Consider the following 20,367-nt stretch of genomic DNA (forward strand, 5'->3'; position numbering starts at 1 on the left):
ATTTTCTACAACACTGTGTGTAATTACAAAAAATCCTAATTCATCTTAATCTCTGTTAATGATGAATTTCCATGTAACCTTTAATAGTGTTCCATATGAACTGATGGGGAATGATCTCCAAGATATACTAAGTGATCAAAGCAAGACGTGGAAAAGTATGAATAGTACGGTACAGATAGGAGAAAAAACTAAATGGGTATCTGTGGATCCATTAGAATATGCATGGCGTAGTCTGTAGAAGGATACGCAAAATATTGGTAAGAGTTAGGTGTCTTTGAAGTGGAGAGTGTAAGACAAGCATTGGGAGAAAGAGGAAGACTTACTTTTTATTGTATTCCCTATTTTTGTCTTTTGAATTTTATGCCTCTATATGGTAGAATGGAGTATCTTCCCCAATTCTGCACTCCTGTATAATAGCATTATATATCCACACTCTCTGCCATGTGGTTTGCAGCTTCCCACTGTAGGTGAAGCAGACTATTCTACCCCCCTGAGGTAAGGCTTGGTCATGTGATCTGAATTAGCCAAAGGCATGTGAACAAGCAGAGGTTCAAATATGCTAGCGTGATCTAGCTAGCCCTCTTGTGCTCTTGGCATCTGTCATGTGAAGAACATAACCCTGAGAGCTGCTAGTTCCAGAATGAAGAGAAGATGTGGAGCAGACCTGGACCCAACCCACAGCTTTGAGCCAAGCCCAGGTGATCTCAGTGTAAAATAGAGCCATACCAGCCAGACTGTGGACTTGTGAGCATAAAAAAATAAATGTTTGTTGTTGTAAGCCACTGAGTTGTTTATTACAAAGCATTGTTGTAGCAGTAGATGAATAAGACAAATCCCACAGGAGCTCTCTTAACTGACCCCCACTTAACCAGATTCTTATATTAACCAATGCCCTCTTTTCTCTCTGTAAACATATCAACCGATGTCCAATGCCTCTTAACTGTTCATAACTAGTAGGCTAATCTATTACAGCCACATCCTTCCACTCCTTCCAGTTGAGTCGTATGCTTACTAAGAGTTAGTTTTCCCCCTAGCTTGTAACAGTAAAACAAATTCCTGGAATACTTAAATCTGGTTAGTTTTCCATTCTGCTCTTTTTTTCATGCTTGATGTGGATCAGACTTATTTCATAGCTTGTCTGTAGATGACCATATAACTATTGCCCTAATTGTGATTTCAGGAAAGCCACAAGATCACAGCCACCCGAAACATATTGCCAAACGACTCCCTTGACAAGATTTTTCTAGGCCAGCACTCCTATGCTGATATTCAATCCTTTGAAAAAGGGGATGGGGAGTGAGTATCATTTGCATGAAGCCACTATATTTATTTGAAATAAGAAAGAGAAAGGCCTCTTTTAACTCCTCCCTGAAGTGTACAGTTAGTAGAGAAGAGTTTACTAGGGCTTAGATGAAAAAATGGACCTAGCCCTGACTGAGGGGAAGATTCTAAGATTTCAGATGTGGACATTTCTTAGAGAAAGAGCAGCACAGTAGATATAATTCCTAGCTGGGATGCCGTGATAAGGGAACACCTCAGCGACAGCAACAAGGTGAAGGATGCTGGAGCAGAACTCACTGCTGTTGAGTATTTTCCCCAAAGCCTCTTATGGGCTTGGAAGCAACTTTTACCTGAAGAGTAGATGTACTGCAGTCAGGGAAATGACTTCATCAAATCTATGATTTTACTGTACACACGTTGAGCAGCATCGAGGCCCCAGATGAAATCAAAGTGGTTCCAATCTGGCAATAGGTTGAAGTAATGGAGATTCCTGATTTGGGGGAGTATCCTTGTTACATCCCGGGGTGTTACAAGGACATCTTTTCCACCAACCCAAATAGCAGTAGGCACTTTCATGGCAGTCAGGTCATATAGTGGGGGACGACTCTATGGAAGAGAGAGAAAGTGCATTCATGAGCGGAAGCTCCTCAGAGCAACAACTGACTTCAAATAAATAGAGACTACTGAATATTCACTATGACCACAGGAAGAAAGCATGCAATGGGCTCTATATTCAAGGAGTGTGAAGGAACAAGGCAAGATGGCTAAATAAACTTTTGTAAACAAAGTAGGGTATATTAAATGCTATAAAACATTCCCCACATGCAATGGAAGTGAAGACAAAGAAGAAATTATTTCCAACTGGGACTTCATATAAAGAGCAGTCATTTGAAATGACTCTTGAGGAATGGTTGGATTTTACAGACAAGGATGAAGGTGGCAGGGCTTTCCAGCAGGCAGGAATAGCATGTATGCCATGGTCAGGAATGGCAAGCTGTCCAGTGTACCCAGAAAAGAAAATATGTAAGGGAATACTGTAGGATATAAGATTGGAGACAGTCAAGGTCTAAATGAAAGGCTGAGGCAGCTGGGCACCTTTCAGAAGTTTTGGAGACAAGGCAAGTTCATTTCTCAGAGCTCTGTCTTAGGATGATTGTATAGGCATCAGTTTGTGGGATGACTTGAAGAATAAATAGGTTGGAAATGGGTCCTGAAAAAAATCTAGACAAGCAGTTTGGATGATCCACATAAGGGGGTAACTGAAGCTATAAGGATGGCTAAATTCTCCAAAGACAAAGGGGAGAGAGATTTGAAGAATTTTGGAGGAATTCTGACAATTTGAGAGCAGTGGGGGACAGAGAGTAGCCAGTCAGAGGACAAAGGGAGCAATCAAAAAGGGAAGGAAAAAAATCAGAGATCGTTATATTATGGAAGTCCAAATCAGCGGGGTGAGTTGCAAGGAGACTGTGGTAACTAACACAAGATATAGGTGAGAATAGGCAATTATATTTGGCAATTAAAAGCCACAAGCAACTTTAAATAGAGTAGCTATAATAGGAAGATGAAGACCAAAACTACATTTTCCAGGGTTCAGGAGTGAGTGGAGAAGTGGAGATACTTCTCCACTTCCCTTTTAAATATTAAAAAATGTTGATAAAAACAGAGTGATGGAAGGATGACTTGATAGAATTGATGGGTTGATGGAAGGTGTTTTGTTTGTTTTTCATAAGGGATAGGAGTTCATTTAAGATAATAAGAGAAGCCAGTAAGAAGATATGAGAAGAGATGGGGTCGAGGGCACAAGATCAGGATAACTTGGATAATAAGAGGATCTTCATTTTCTGAGAGTGAAAGAAAGGAGAGAATCAAGAAGACAGAGATTTTAAGGTGGATTAGAGGGAAGTTAAAAAATTTCATTCATACAACAAACAAGTATTAAGGGGCCAGTAAGTTCCAGGTACTCTGCCAGGTGAGACAATACTGGTGAACAAAAGAGAAGGAAATTCCTACCCTCATGAGGCTTACATGGGTTAATCCTCTTATTCTTAAAAAAACATAGAGTGGACACAGAGATTGTGCTGGGAACTTAAGGAGAGGACAAACTGTTGATACTTCTGAATGTAATAAAAATTGGCTTCCAATGATCTAAAATTACAAACAAATAAAACAGGATTGACCTGGAGTAGGGTAGGACCAGCTAGCTAACTGTGTGTAAATTCTGAGGCCATTTACACTCTCAATACTTGTCATCATGTTGTACACTTCAATCTTAAATATTTTTTGGTCAGTTTTACTTCAATAAAGCTGAACTTGACAATAATGGTCTTATGTGTGTGTGTGTGTTTTGTTTTATTTTCTTGTAAATGTAAACAATATATAACTATAACATGCTCATTACAATAATGAAAGAAAACAAATGTATGTAAAATCCAAAATGAGAGCCTCCTTTACTTTTTCATGTCCATCCACTTCACTCTTCCTTTCTTCCCCTTTTTGAAAGTTATCACTTTAACATTTGCTGTTTATTCATTTTCTGGCCTTTTTCTAAGCATTTGCAAATATATGCATTTGTAAATATACATTGTCTGAGGAGCAGGAAAAAAACCTTTGCGGGTAATGAAAATATTCAATATCTTGCTTGTGATGTGGCTATATGAATGAATATATTTGTCAAAACTCACTGAGTTAGACACATAAAATCAGTGAATTTTACTGTATGTAAATCACACCTTAAGCTGATTAAAAATAATAATAAAATTATATATAGCTCTCATTGTCTTAAGGGCTAGTAGAATCATTTCTCTAAAAATTCAATCCATTACTGAGAGATTGACTGGTCTGATTGACTGATTTGATGTTCAGAAACAATTTCATTGATCTATGTTTGCACTAATAGCCTTAAATATGTCAGTCTGGGAAAACATCAGAAAAATGTGCTTAGTTCATACTGAGAAGCCCAGCCCCTGACTTAGAAAAAGGAAGGTGGCAACAGGATTGATTAAAAGTATAGGAAGGCTCGGGCTTCCCTGGTGGCGCAGTGGTTGAGAATCTGCCTGCCAGTGCAGGGGACACGGGTTCGAGCCCTGGTCTGGGAAAATCCCACATGCCGCGGAGCAACTAAGCCCGTGCGCCACAACTACTGAGCCTGCGCGTCTGGAGCCTGTGCTCCGCAACAAGAGAGGCCGCGATACCGAGAGGCCTGCGCACCGCGATGAAGAGTGGCGCCCGCTTGCCGCAACTGGAGAAAGCCCTCGCGCAGAAACGAAGACCCAACACAGCCAGGAATGGATAAATAAATAAATAAATTAAAAAAAAAAAAAAATAAGTATAGGAAGGCTAAATGAGTCTATAAATTTTGGTGTGTAAAGTTAGAGGGAAAAAGTTGCCTTAAGATTCAACACTTTATGGGTGGAAAATTCTCTTTTATGTGTAATCCTAATTTTCTTCTGTTGGTATCAAGAAGCGTGTATTCATTTACTCTGTAAATTTTTATAGATTTTTATAAAACAATTTTCATTATTATGCAGCCATTAAAAATAATGTTTAAAAAAACCCCTCAGTAACATTGGTTATGTTTTGCTATGACTGTAAATAAAAAAGCAAGATTGAAAGTTGTGGAAAAGCAGTGATGTTGAGATTGGAATAAATGTAATAAAATATTGATACATCTACTATAGTTATCTCTGGGTGGAGGGATTATAAATGACTTAACTCCCTTAGTATATAATTCTTTTATTTCTAGATTTTCTGAAATGAATACATATTAAAACTAGACTTTAAAAAAAAAATCTCTGTCAACCAATGTGAATGACACCAGTTGCCAGCTAGGATTCTTTTTACTCTCAAATAATTTATCATTGTAAGTTTTCAAAGCCACCCATCTGGGGTCACTCTGAATAGCTCACCTGATTGTAATGATGCATGTTCTCAGCTTCACTTCCCCAGTCATAAGCTCTGAATTCATCAGATCGGTAAAGCTGAATTAAATGTTTTATAGAAAAGTAATATTCACAGTAAGAATCATGATTGTTAACAGCAAATCTTAGGAAAGCACTGTACACTGGGAAGAAAATAAGGCTTCGGGATCACCAGAAAGATATAAATTTTACCAGTATGAAAAACAAGGTCAACAGAAAGTGATGCAATGATCTCCTTGGTTTGAAGGAAAAGCTAGTGGAAAACCAAGCCTTGTTAGGGGGAAATCAAATCTCAGGTATTTCTCTCTCTGGGGAAGGCTCGGTTATCCTGAGGCTCTCCCAGTTTACCAGTTGTTTCAGCTCAGGGCCTATTTTACAAGCTCTGATTTAAGATGGGGTTCATTTATGTCACCTACTTGGTCTGCCCCATCCCTTGTTCTTTCTCTTAAAATCCAGGGAAATCAAACCATAAAGATGGTGACAAGGGCAAAAAGGAAGCCAGCTGCTAAGTTTCTTAGAACAGACATGCTAACTCTGACCTTTTGTATATAAAGAAAATTAAGGGAATAGTTTTCCATGACAAAGACCCTACCTGTTTTATATGCAGGATGTTCTGTATTGACGATCCAGTGGGAGAATGGGACATATACACATCCATTCGGCTCTGAAGGAAAAAGGACACGTATTACAGCATTAACCACCCAACGGAAAAACTATGCCTTTCAGAAGCAGATCATAATTATGCTAAGAACTAATAAACAAATACTGCGGTTTTGAAAATGGCAAGGAAGAATCATCTAGATAATTACAAATTCATGTCAGGCACTTGAATGTGGGTGAACCATGGGCTGACTGGTGGCATGGGCTGCTTGAGAGCAAACCTGCATCAGCTCTGAAGCTGTAGGATAATTTGCTTATTTTGAAGCAGAAGCAACAATGGACATGGAGCAAAGCAACCAAGAAAGGTACTCTGTGCAAGTGTGTGTGTGTGGGGCTGCGGGTGTGTGTGTGCACAGATGTGATGGTCACAGATCAATAGATCAAAAATCCTGGAGTTCAGGACCTAACTTTGTTAATGATAAGCTTTGTGACTTTGGGAAGTTATCATCTTTGAGTTTCTGTATTTTCATCTATTAAATGGACATGCTAAAAATCATACTACCAATTTGCTGTGCTCTTGTAAGGAAAAAATAAAATACTGCAAAAAAAAGCTAAAAATCAATCACTTCCATGTGTACTGTACTTCAATCTTCATAAATATAATAGAGATGAAAATTGTAGACATAAAATAGTACTGATAATTGTATGTCTTAGAATATAATGGAACAAATCAAGGAAACTATTAAAAATCTTTACTTTTGAAGAAGCAGGCTTTGAACAATTGTTCCTCAAGGTTTTTGGTCTAACACAACTTATCCTCTTAAAGAATGTGGGCTGCGTGGCTGGCCGAGAAAAGCTATTTTGGAACTAGCTTCACTGTAACAGTCTCGCTGGCTGCCATTTGGAATATGACAGAGATAACTACTCAACCACACTGGTCTTTAGTCTGAACTCCTCCTCCTCCTTGAATTCTCAATAACAGGAAACAAGGAGTTGATGAAACAGGACTTCTGCTCTTTCATAGGAAAGGGATTACACTCCATTCCATTCTGTCTTGTATGTTCCAAGTTAAATGATGAATTTTATTTGAGGTTAAATTCACCCAACAAGTGAAGGCATACATGGAATAAATTTAATGCTTGTATGTACTTCTTTTCTAGGATTTTATTTTATTTTTTAATGCACTGTGTTGTACTGAAATAAAATCAAGTTGACTGTAGTTAAGTGGTGGCTGATTGTGAACATGTGAAACCACTACCTATTGTGGAACAACTATTTTCTTAAATTTGACCAGGTATGAAAGGATGAAGCTGCCTATTGTCTTCCTCAGTCTTCACATTCATGGTCCATTGAATATCTAATCTTCTATGCATAGCAAATCTCTGCCCTTAAGTTTAGAATACCACATTAATTTATGTAGTATAATAGATACATCAAAATGAATCAAAGAAAAGCTGGAATTTCTAAAAGCATCAAATGGCCCCAGAATCATTATACATACCATGTTCACATTTTTCATGTTGAATCCGGCCCATAAAGACATAAATTCAATACATATCACCCGTAATATTATATTGTTGCAGATTTTGGTAGAAGGTGACTTCCTTATTTTATCTTCTAAAAAGAAACCTTTGGTACCAAAAATCCTCTGTAAAAATAAAAAATAATTATTCTTTCGAGGACCATTTTCAGACTTCTTGACATCCCATTCATCCCAGGAATGAGAATTCTTGGGGCTCTACTTATATTTGTATATTTATTTGCTGTTTTGGTCAAGGAGATCAAGTCATTCAGGAAAAGTTACTATTTATGAATCTGTCTCCACCCGGCTAATATCATCAAACATAATTTACAAGGAGACTGCAGTAAGGACCCTCAACCTCAAATTAGCTAATTTCTCCATGGTGAAGCTCCCCCACATTCTGTCCAATCAGCGATTGCCTGTATTTCTCTTTAAATGGCAAGAAAGGTAGAGCAGTTTCTCCTTAAGGTCAAATATTGCCTTGAATAGGAAGGAAAAGCAGGGTTTTTCCCTATTACCCATGTACACATCACCTTTCTGGTAGTGTTCCAGAGTAGCCAGCTTTTATGCTAAAGGTAGAGTACTGAAGGGAGGGTGCCACTGGACAGAAAAACAATTGATGTCTTGGGAGGCAGCATAGTTAAAACTTCTAGGGTTTTTGGGAAAGCAATCTTGGGCGGGCATCTCTGATGAGAGGACTGGAGCTTCTAGGGGCAACGGATATTATGAAATGGGGGGTGGGCCAGAGAATGGGACTTAAAGTGGCGGGAAGTTTGACAGTAGAGGATAAGAAACTGAGATAAGTCAGGGACAATATGTGCCTCAGACCCGACCTATGTAGGCAAAGCCTCACATATGCAAAACTGGTGTATTTAGAAATAGATGTGTCTATCTCTGAATTTAATTCAACTAATTTGTCTGCTCAACTCTGCCCAAATGTAGTAAACATCTAAAACTAACTGATGTCAGCACACTTTAAAATAGAACTATCAACGACAAAAAAGGGAAGTTACATCATTTGAGCTTACTAAACAATACCAAAAAACTACTATCAAACCAATTAGGCCTCATGGAAGTTCTTCCTTGTGTTAGCTCACAAATACTTTTTTTCCCATTTCTACCTCTTCACCTCAAACCAGGACCTCATTTTATATATGAATTATTGTGATACCCTAATTGGTCTCCTTGACTTCATTTTGGCCAAAATTTATTCTATCCTTTGCCCCAAATTTGAGGGGCAATCTTGATAAAGTACTACGTTCATTGTGGCAATGACCTTTTTAGAGAAACAAAAAGCAAACAGAAAAACACTTTCAAAGAATAAAATCCCAAACTCACAACTGACCATCAAACTACTTTTCCAACCATTGGAAAATAACCAATAAATACTTGAATAAATAATTCAGCTCTAAGACATTGATGCTTTGGAATCTTAGCTTCAGTAAATTAGAGCAAGCTCCCATATGGGAAGGGTTATATTATTCAGGCTTTTCTAACATCAAAGTCAGGGATATCAGTGATCACATGTAACTTGGAAAATGTCTTCCATTTGGGCACTGTGAATTCATTGACATGCCCAGGGGAATAAGAATGGAACAAGGGGGCTTCCCTGGTGGCGCAGTGGTTGAGAATCTGCCTGCCAATGCAGGGGACACGGGTTCGAGCCCTGGTCTGGGAAGATCCCACATGCCGCGGAGCGACTAAGCCCGTGAGCCACAACTACTGAGCCTGCGCGTCTGGAGCCTGTGCTCCGCAACAAGAGAGGCCGCGATAGTGAGAGGCCCGCGCACCGCAATGAAGAGTGGCCCCTGCTCGCCGCAACTGGAGAAAGCCCTCACACAGAAACGAAGACCCAACACAGCCACAAATAAATAAATAAATAAATAAATAAATAAATTTATTAAAAAAAAAAAAAGAATGGAACAAGGAAACTTGTGAGTAGATCTTAAACTGACACAGCAGTCAGCTCAGTTAGAAATTCTGATTTATACTCAGGTCTGTTAATAACTGAGTATAGTGAATTGTATATGGGAGCTGTAGACATTGTGGCATAGACAAACACACACAAGGACACATACACTCCAAGCACATGATCCCAGAGTCTGGTTTCTACAGATTTCATCTAAATGTCCTACTTTTGTTTCATAATAGATTTTAAAATAATAAGGATCTATCATCCCAAAGGAGATCCTCATATACTTTTTGGCAAAAGGAAGGGCCTACCTTGACTGAGGAACTTGAAAGTAGGAAAAAACTGGTAAAAATGCCCGTGGGGTATTTGAGTGAGATCACAGGACTCAAGGCAAAATTCATTTTGATTCTTTGTGCCAGCTCGGGCATGGTGGCAAAGGCTGCAAACCCTGAGAGAACAGGAGACAAGACAATCTTGTAAAAATTAGAAGTATTTAGGCAATGTTTCTACTAACAAAAGTGGGACTCTGCTTTGTCATTTTTATCCTTTTACTGCATTGATCTTGGGGATGAATTGGGAAACTCTTCTAAGTTATCCTGCAAAGTTAATCTGCCTTCAGCCCTCTCTGCTTTCAAGTCTCCATTTTTCTCTTATTCTGGACAATTTAACTGGGTTGGGGAAAGTGAAGGATAAGTTGCTGAAGCAACTCCTGCCAAGTAAACTGGGGACACCTTCACTTCCCAAGCGTGGGGTAAGTGCTGGCAATATTGTCACTTCACCACCAACTCTGAGATGTCAGAGTGAGTCACAGAGCCTCTAGAAATAAATAATCAGTGCGTGGGAGGTGAATCAATCAGCTCTTTCTGCACTATCGTCCAGTTATTCCACAGTTTTTCTTTCTCACAGTCGAATGAGATTTCATTGCTCTCAGTGCTTCACTGGATGCTTACCAAAACCTCTGGAATCTTCCCTGCATCCAAAAGGGAAAGGGCTTTCCCTCAGTCCACCATGGTCCCAGTAAGGACCATATGTCTCCATTTGCTCTGATTGTTCAGTAATAGCATTGCATCCATATCTAGCACGCTGAGGTTGAGGGCGGGGATCAGCCTCACACAGGAAAGGCTATGTGGAGGATCTCTGTGTTTTGGTTCCCTGAGGTACTTTCCTGGGCCCCCCTCCACTGTGTGTGTGTGTGTGTGTGTATGCGTGTGTGTGAGTATGTACATAGCCATAGCAGGGGTTTTTTTTCTTCTGAACTTCTTGTTGAAATATTGAAACTCTCTTAGCCAGAAAAGGAATTGGCTGAGTAATTGATACAAAGACTGAAACAGGCATAATTGTTCCCCCTAGAAGATGTCTAGAAATGTGTGGAGGTGAGTTTTTATGGTCATACTGACTGGGGAGCCCAACTATTATTTAAGGGGCTAGGGCCTGACTTGTTAAATGTCCTATAAAGAGTAGGTCCTTCCCACATAACAAAAATTTCTCTGCTCAAAAGGCAAATAGTGCTCCCTGAAAAATTTCATGCCCTAAATGCAACGCAGAGCCCTGATGATCAAATTTACTGTTTTCTCTGCTAATCAGATATGAGAGCATATCTAAGTCCTATCCACTTTTCTAGACACCACTCAAGTCATCCTTCTCTCTACAGTTTCTCCACAGCGCCCAAGCACCCCATCGGTGAAGTCAAAGTGACCTGGTTTGAATTTATGTGCCACCTCTTATGTATTAAGAGACCTTGAAGGAGCCACTTAATTTCTATGAACTTCTGTTTCCTTTTCTATGAGATGGAAATAATAATGGTAGGATTGTTCTGACGCTTAGACACAGAGATTGTAGGAAAGGTCCTGAACAGAGGACCCTAAACATAGTAAAGGCTCCTAAGTCTTAGCTATTACGGTGTAATTATTTTCCTATTAGTGACAGTTTTTGGGGGGGTGGGGTTGGGTCCCCTTATTAGTTCTTTGATCCTCTTTTAGTGTATTTGCTCTCATGCTCACTGCCTAGTCTAAATTTGTAAGCTGCCTATCAGTACAAAGCACTGGTAAAGACCTATTTGCTCCTGATGATAATGGTGATAATGAGGCTACTGTAGGAATATTTATTGTCTCTTGCACAGTTTCACCCAAACTAAAATACTGCATTTTCATATAACCCAGTCTCTTAAAACTGGAAACTTTAGTGGAAGATTACTAACAAATTTATATTTTTAATAGTATGGGTTCCTTTAAATTTTTATTTGGAGCTAGACTATTGATTTCTTTTTAAAAAATCTAGGAACCACACATTCAAAGTACATTTCCTGGACTTTAAAAAAAATCTATATAGTGCTTACAATTAATTGCTACTCCATAAATATTAAATCATACACTAAATGGATAAGCCCAGTTGATTTATTGTAGGAAGCTTTTGTGGTCTGATTCACAAACAAAATGTTACCATACCTTTTCAATTTGTTCAAATATGAGTATAAGCCCCTCTTTTTTATTTTTTAAAATTCCATGTGGGTTGTGAGGAAGGTATGATTGATGCATAGTTAACGTTCTTTAAGGATATTTCATGGCATTTGGCTTTACTTTTTCAGCTTGGAGGAGATCTAGAGACTTACTCTTTGGAAATACCTGTTTGGATTTTGAGCACACATTATTCCTGGGAAATTACATCACCATTACAAATGTGTTGCGGTTACCGGAAATAGATGAAAGGCTCGTCCTACATACTCACAGTCTCTGGAATTCAGGTTCACAGCCACTTAGGGCACTAGGGTTATGTGCCCAACACAGGACAGAGAATTAAGGACACCGTAAATGTAAAACAGTTACTCTGTTCCAATTCAAAGGTGAACTTTTGCATGGCTCTGACCCTTGTAAAGTGCTGACCCTTGTAAACATACCTATTGTAGTACCAAGTGAATGTCCAATGAAATACAACTTCTCTTGACCAGTTTCGTTTACAATGAAGTCTATTATTCCTGGGAGATCATATTTGGCCATTTCATCAAAGCTGAAAAATAAAACAGGGACTTATAAATATTCCCAACTAAGTTCAAAACTCAGAGCACTTGCCTGTTTATTTTTTACACACTGAATTCTGTGCTGTCCACTTACTTGGTTTGTATTTCATTATTTATTCAGTTACATATAGGCTATTGTAGCTTTTCTTTGTTGCACTTATATGTGTTACTTTCTAATAACAGGAATGATTTGAGACTTGTGTAAACTACATTATCTGAAGTTTAATCTTGTCATTCTTACTTTTCGTTCCCTTCTCTTGCATTTCTTTTGCTGTCCTTTCCCTACCTGGTTTGCATGCCTCTACTTCAGTCTCCCCCAGGGAACTTCAAGACTCTTAGGGCCACTTAATACCCAGCTTTGGAAACAGAACTGGTTGTAAATCATGAGTCCACCATGTACTAGTTGAGTAACTTTCCATAAGTTACTTAAATGCCCTGAGCTTAAGTTTCCTTATCTATGAAATGAACATGATAATGCTATATGGCAGGGCTGCTATAGGGGTTGGATAGTATTAAAGGAATGACTCTGGCTGCTATTAGACACTCAGTCAGATGTTGCTATTATTAATATTTCTGTCCATATAGAGATATATTCAACATATACCAAAATCCTATAGTACCAGTTCAACCAACATTAATACAAGAGAGCAAAAAAGGCCTAAATAACATATAGTAGAATTAGGTACCTCAGGAACTAAGGGCCTGCTTATTAGAAGAACATGAGAGGAAATATAGATTGGTACTCTCCAGTATAAGAGAATGGTTGTGATGCCTTATAGTAAATAAGCTCCAAGCTCCCAGCCAAGGACCAACCACACAAAATATTTCCCAATGCTTGCCCTGGGGCAAAAGGTCTGACCCTAACAATTTCATCTATTCTTTCTTTCCTTCCAACTTGTCAGTGGGTACTGAATATTTCATTAATACGGTTTTGCTCTAGTAGCAGGCTTTAAACCAACAGGGAGTTTAAGCCTGAGAAAGGATGTCCACTGCAGGCATCAGCCTGTCCTTTGGTGACAGCAGAAAACACTTTCATTAAAAGAAGCAGTCAGCATATCAAAAGATTCTTTTCTATTGCCTATTAACAAAGTTTTAAAGATCTCATGTTAAAGCTTTCCTGAGAATGGTATTCTATACATTCTCAACCACAGTTTCTGTAGGTAAAATATGGTACTGATACACATCTTCCTTGCAAAACTGATTGGCTGTCCAAGAGAAAAGACTTGTAATAGCATCACTAGGATAAACATAAGCTTCATGAGGGCAGAGACTTTGTTCACTCTTGAATGCTCAGGGCCTAGAACAGTGCATAGAGTAGTCACTCAATAAACATTGGTTGAGTGAGTGCATACTTTGGTCACAGGAATTTCCTAAGCTGTCCCTTGGGACATACTTATAATGTATACTATTGGATAGAATTGTACGTTAAAATGACCGTGTTGAAATGATATAATTCGCTTGTGGGAGAATCAATGGAAATCAGAGCTTCTTGCTACTTATTTCCTTCGAGATGTTAATAGAAATTACAAGGAGCTGTGTGACTCCAAGTATCATACATTATTGTTAATACCACCCACACTATTAGATTTAAAGGACTTGTCTCAAATTGCCTTCGTGAACTTTCATAGATATAGTTTACCTAAAGGCCCAGAATTCCTCTTCATTCACTGAGAGTGTTTTGTGTCTCCTTGACCAAGTGTTGCCCCGACTGTTTCCCATCCATACATCGTAACCTGCATCTGCTAGAAGGAATCCAAGGCTGCCATTGGCGTAATTCTGAAGCCAGGAGGCACTGTCTGCAAACAGAGCATGCTGCAAGTATACAACTGGCTGGGCACCTGGAAGGAGGGAGGAAGGAAGAGAGAGAAATTTATAATAAATAGAGCATCTCAGGAACATGATAGAAACACACACCCACACACACACACAAACCCCACTGGGAAAAGCAAAAACCAAAAACAGCATTCACTTTCCTCCTTGTCATTAGTGTAGAGTGTTGTAATCACATAACAAGTTTTTTGAGCACATACTTTGTACCTGGTGTTATGCTGATTGGTTGACATGCATGAGCTTATTAAATTCTTACAATAACTCTATAAAGTAGCTCCTACTTTGAGGATCCTCATTTTATACTTGTGGAGACTTAAGGTAGTTAGGTAACTTTCCTAAGGGGTCATTCAGCTAATAAGGTACTTGGGTAGGACTCAAGTCCGGTTCTGTTTCATGCCAAAGCATGTGCTTGCAACTGCTCTGCACTATGTATTCACTTTTACATGTATTCACTATGTATTCGCTTTTACATATCTCCTGGGTTTGACTTACAAAGACATGAAGATGATCATGTTTGATGGAGTCTTATGCCTCTTCCAGGAGGAGGGGGAGGTGAGCATAAATGGACCATGACCAGTTCCTCACCAAACTTCCAGTCAAACCCCCAGCCTCTGCCCACTGAAGAGTATTTGAAAACTATAGCAGTAAAATCAACTCAACGCCCTCTTGTGAACTCTCAAGTTTCTGAGGAAGAGAACCAGGATGGAAGATTCTAGAATTTAGTAGTTAAGAGCACAGGCTCTGGAGTCAGGCTTTCTGGGTTTGAATTCTGGTTCTGTCATTTGCCATTTGTGTGACTTCGAGCCTATTACATAACCTGTTTTACCTCAGTTTCATGATCTGTAAAATGATAACTATTAATAGTGCCAACTTCATAGGGTTTCTGGGAGGTTTAATTGATTTAATTCATTTAAAGCATTTAGAAAGATACACCTAATAAATGTCTTTTAACTCCAAATCTTCCCCAAATTCTCCCTCCTTAAGTAGTCTTTCTTGTAAAAGTTTTCTCCTTTTATGTTTCATAGCACCTCCCTACCCCACCCCTCGCTGTGCCTAGTATTGCAAGATTTACCAAAAACAAAAACAAAGATAAACAAAACGACCCAGGATGCCCTGTTAAATTTGAATTTCAGATTAACAATGAATAACTTTTTCATATAAGTACATCATAAAGTGAGATTTACACGAAAAACTCATCTGCTGTTTATCAGAAATTCAACTTTAACTGGGCATCTCATATTTTAGATAGTAATCCTACCCATGTCCCACTCCCAGTTTTTATTGTGAAACTCTTGAATTCTTGAACTACATGATTTTAGCTGCCTCTGAATGTGGCTGGGAGATGAGATGATTCATGGTAAATGGTCTCATTTACCATGAATCATCTCATGGTAAATGATTTGGTAGATAAAGGTCACTGGGCCTTTGCAGATGTTTTGCTTGCTCTTCTCTCTCCCTCCTCAGGGGCTTTGCAGTTATATTTCCCCTTTTAAAGAGCGTAATTCGTCTGCTTTTGCATGGCTTGTTCCACATTCTAGAATGAAGCCTTAGTAACCCCATGCTCTTTCATTGCATAAACTGTCTGTTCCTCAGGTCAAAGCATACATGAATGTTGAAGTTTTCCTTCCTGGAAAAAGTTTCAGAAATGCCACTGTCATTTAATTGGGTTTTTGTTTTATCCTGCAGAGGGAGGCCTGTTGATTCTAGAGGGGGCAGGAGAGACTCTTTTGGGATACCCCACAGCCAGCTTCATACAACCCAGCCAATCTCTTTCCAACAGTGAGGAAATCCACTATTTGGAATACAGCAATTTTCCACATGAGAAATCAGTAATGAGCTAACAAAATGTAGGCTCCACTTCTGCATTTACTCTCTAAGAAGAAAGCCTGGTGGCAGTCAAGAAGCTCAGTCTTGTTCTTTGTAATTTTAGGTTCTTTCCTGTCTTCAGAGAATTGGAAAAGAATGAGACTCCCTGTTAGCAATGTAAAGACTAATCCAAAATTCAAACCAATTTTGATAAATCAGTCATTGTCTTAATGAACAGCCAGCGATAAACTTTAGTCATACGCAATTCTCCTTCTCAGGAGAGACACATCTTCTACCTGTGCTCCTGGTGTCTCTTCGTCCATGGGGAATTCTGTTGACACTGAGTATGTACCCATCTTGAGTGGTGACTTTGTACTCCTCACTGGGGTAGCCATTGTAGGTGATGATTTCACTCTGCCCAGTAAAAATATGAGTGTTAGCTAAACATCTTCTCTAAAGATTACCAAAAGGAACTAGAAAAAAGCAACTAGTGTGTGCTTTTTGGGGTAAATTATCTGAAATCTGTAGCCCCAGGTAACTGTAAAATTAATTTACTACATAAAGTCTTGATAGAAAAAAAAGTAAACTATTAGAAAATGTCTGCTAGTAGTAAATTTTTCAGGGGGTTGGAGATAATATCTAGCATTGACCCACTCTTCTGACAAAACTATATTCTCAAGTCATTTGTCTTTTTTTTTTTTAAAGTATACATATATATATTTGATTGAAGTATAGTTGATTTACAAAGTTGTGTTAGTTTCTGGTGTATAGCAAAGTAATTCAGTTATATATATATACATATATATATATATATATATATATACACACACATATATGTATTATATATATTCTTTTTCATATTCTTTTCCATTATGGTTTATTACAGGATACTGAATATAGTTCCCTGTGCTAGACAATAGAACCTTGTTGTTTATCCATACTATATATAATAGTTTGCATCTGCTAATCCCAAACCCGCCCCTGCCCCACCCCCCAGCAACCACAAGTCTGTTCTCTACATCTGTGAGTTTGTTTCTGTTTTGTAGATAAAATCATTTGTGTCATATTTTAGATTCCACATATAAGTGACATCATATGGTATTTGTCTTTCTCTTTCTGACTTACTTCACTTAGTATGATAATCTCTATGTCCATCAATGTAGCTGCAAATGGCATTATTTTATTCTTTTTTATGGCGGAGTAAAATTCCATTGTGTGTGTGTGTGTGTGTGTGTGTGTGTGTGTGTGTGTATATATATATATATATATACCCCATTTTTTTTAACTTTTTGTTTTATATAGGAGTATAGTTGATTAACAATGTTGTGTTAGTTTCAGGTATAGGGCAAAATGATTAAGTTATACATATATATGTGTCAATTGTCTTTTGAGACCCCTCTTGGTTTAAAGATAATAAAACCAAAGTCCAGTAGAGGGCAGTCATATATATCATCCAGAGGGCTTAAAATAGAAATTCTTAATATTCTTAAAAATGTAAATTCAAAAGAGGAAGTTATCTATAAAAGATATAATTCTGCTTTATATTGCTAGACAGTATTACTTATTCAGCCAAAAAAGAAGATCTACCTAGCTTAACTCTTGGAGAAATGTTAAAAATCACCCATGTTTTATGTTTTCTTATCAGAGATTTTTCTGCCATACAGGAACTTTAATATCTCACAATCAATTAATCTGATTTATTTATTTATAAAATTTATTTGGAATTTTCCATCACTTACAATATTCATCCACACTTCAGGATTTGCTTCTTTCTGCAAATTAAAGAATCTGCCAGCATTTAAAGTTCCACAAATCAAATAGGTTGTTGTTAAAAACAGCCACATCATGCGAATGCCTGGCATAAAACATTTAATAACCACAGATTAATGTTATGTGTCAAAGTTGATTAACGAAGTTAAAATATTCCCCTAATGAAAACTTGACTAACATCCTGAGAAAGCTGAGACAGTGTGGAAGGGAGTAAATACAGTGAGCTAACTCCGAGCACTATTAATCTATTTTTTTCACATAGAAATTGCCCTGACATAGTCCACTTCCAGAAATGAAATGAATTCAATCTAGTATGAAGGCTTATTTTTTGTTTTATTTTAATCCAAGCTTTTCAATTAATTTAAATCTTTGCTCACCTGTGAGTTGCCAGAACACATAAAGATTCAGAGGACAAGTTTCCATACCATGGCAAAGCTACAAGTGGAGTTATCCTCTAGTCTCATCCAGCAACCCACCAAAACAACAAGAGCAACGAACAACGAAGCGTCAAACAAACAGACTTATGATCAGTTTTAAGGGATGTGATTATTTTTCTTGTGGACGCCCAAAGGCAAATTTTGCACATTTAAATGTGCAGTGTCTCTTCCTTGGCACGGCTTAAAAGCATGTCTCCTCAAACCAGCCTGACCATAATCGCAACACAGATTACTCATCATAGTGGAGGTGCAGTCCAATGGCCTGAGTTTGAAGTCCAGCCCCACCATGAACAAGATTTCTGACCTTGGGCAAGTTATTCCGTAGCTTTGTCTCCTGGTTTTCTCGCTGGTAGCATTAAGATAATGTAACCTACCTTATAGGCTGTAGGGAGGATTAAGTGACACACAAAGCACTAAGCCCAGTGTGAGCTTTCACTATTTTTTTAAAATCTAAGAACGAACAAGAGAATAACATCAGAGAGGCTTTACTGTAACAAATTAATGACAGACTTCTAGAAATTCAGAATTTACTTTTGAAGTGAAATAGCTTTCCATAGATTTGCTATCTGGATGAAGACGATTTTACTTCTGTAAATGTTATATAATTAAAAACATTTAGAAACTAATAACTAATATCTATTGAGGGCTTAGCTTGTGTCAGACACTGTTCTAAATGCTTCACATTGTGTTATTTAAACCTCAGAGAAATGCCGTAAAGCAGCTACTGTTATCATTCTCGTTTTGTCAATGAAATTAACAGAGGCTTAGAGAGATGAAAGATCTGCCCAAGGTTACAGAACAGAGAGGTGACAGAACTAGGACAGGAACAAAGGCAGCCTCAGCACAGAGCCCTTACACCTGGCTACCACTCCCAACCTGTCTCCCGATTGTGATAAATCTTGATCTTACCTAGTTAGGTGAGCTTCCCTTGTTGCTGAGGACTCTCAGTGATGAAGAACTTCTGAACTTTTGCATGTGACAAAATGAAGAATGAGATATGACTGAAGTTAGAAACTAGAGAAATGAGAGACAGGAAGCCCATGGAAATGAAGAAACCCTGGGCAGTGACACATGCCTAGGGACAAATAACCAGTCTGACTGAATCCTCCACGTTTCCACAGAGTGTCTGTCACCGTCGGGAGGGTTCAGACACATTTTCAAAACAAGGTGTCAAAAGTGGAAGTATGTACTCAGGATCCTAAGACAAAATCAGAGTTAACAATATCTACCTTCTCAACACCAGAGTTCATTATGAGAGTCAACTGAAGCAATGTTTGTGAACCTACTGATGTCAACCATGTAATGTGCAGGAAAGTGATTGATTATAACTCCGTTGAGAAGTTGAGGCCAGCCTGACTCACTTTTGAGGCCAGAAAGGGTTTGGAACTAGCAGAGGAAACAAAATCCTTAGGCCAAAGGGATTCGACCTGCTGTTAACTTTGGCATAGAGACCTGAGGAGAATGAAGACATTTTAGCTCTAAGTGTTGCCAACAAATTTTGGCTCCCTGTGCACTGATGCCGAATAGAAATATGGAGACAGAGATTTGGAGGATAAGAAATAGAGAGGCTTTTTATTTTCCTTGCCAGGCAAAGGGAAGACCCAGTAGGCTAGCACCTCAAGAACTGTGCCCCACTTTCCTGCGGAATTACAGGGATTCTTATAGGGAAGTTCGCAGTCCGAAGTGAGTGATAAGCATCAAAATGGTGAACGTCTTGCATTCTTCTTCTTCTTGCATTATTTCAAAACAGTCACTGCTGGAGTCGGGCAACCTAGTAATTGGGTCCGGTAGTCTCTGGGTTAACGGTCTGCGACCTCCTTTCTGAAATGCAAACAGCTACAAGGGGTGATTTGCTACAAGAGATTACAGGGGGAGCAAATACCAGGTGCAGAATGTAAATTGCCTAAATTACACAGGATTAGAGGTGACAGGTTAGCTTTGTGAAGGACAAATCTAACTACAGACACTACAGATTAGTAACAGTTAAAACTAGGATTGATTAACTCAGGCCAGTTTATGTTTCTTCTCTAGCCTGTTCACTGTTGCCTTTATTTTCCTTGTTCTCAGGAGAGGAAAAACTTCATTTCTATTTTTTGCTGCAACATAAGCTCCACCAGAAATACTGGATAATGGAGGCAGAAGTGCCCCCATTTTCTACTTCACTTTTTATGCCGGTAAAGCCCAAGCAGTAACTGAATCTCTTTCATCTCCCAGTGGGAAGAAGGGTCAGTTGCTACCCAGCACGAAGAAGTTTCGGTTCTATTAGTTTGGACTCATCC

At 38.6% G+C, this 20,367-nt stretch overlaps 1 protein-coding gene across 1 annotated transcript; it reads right to left on the reverse strand.

Moving 5' to 3' along the window:
* Window positions 1-1,653: 1,653 nt before the first annotated feature.
* Window positions 1,654-17,728, reverse strand: LIPN (lipase family member N). The gene is made up of 9 exons (XM_007179161.1): window positions 17,621-17,728; window positions 16,178-16,295; window positions 13,885-14,083; window positions 12,126-12,235; window positions 9,544-9,680; window positions 7,300-7,446; window positions 5,791-5,862; window positions 5,187-5,258; window positions 1,654-1,887 (listed from the first exon to the last, which is right to left on the reverse strand). The coding sequence occupies exons 1-9, from the start codon at window positions 17,726-17,728 to the stop codon at window positions 1,654-1,656; spliced, it is 1,197 nt and encodes a 398-aa protein (XP_007179223.1).
* Window positions 17,729-20,367: the final 2,639 nt, after the last annotated feature.

Source organism: Balaenoptera acutorostrata, chromosome 16, assembly GCF_949987535.1.
Source record: "Balaenoptera acutorostrata chromosome 16, mBalAcu1.1, whole genome shotgun sequence".
Taxonomy (NCBI): Eukaryota; Metazoa; Chordata; class Mammalia; order Artiodactyla; family Balaenopteridae; genus Balaenoptera; species Balaenoptera acutorostrata.

Coding starts and splice junctions, on each gene's coding strand:
- LIPN (XM_007179161.1), bottom strand. CDS start 17,728: ATGATGTGGCTGTTTTTAACAACAACCTATTTGATTTGTGGAACTTTA. Junction 12,236..13,884: donor GAGGAATTCTGGGCCTTTAG/GTAAACTATATC, acceptor TTTATTTTTCAG/CTTTGATGAAATGGCCAAAT. Junction 5,259..5,790: donor ACATCCTGCATATAAAACAG/GTAGGGTCTTTG, acceptor CATTTAATTCAG/CTTTACCGATCTGATGAATT.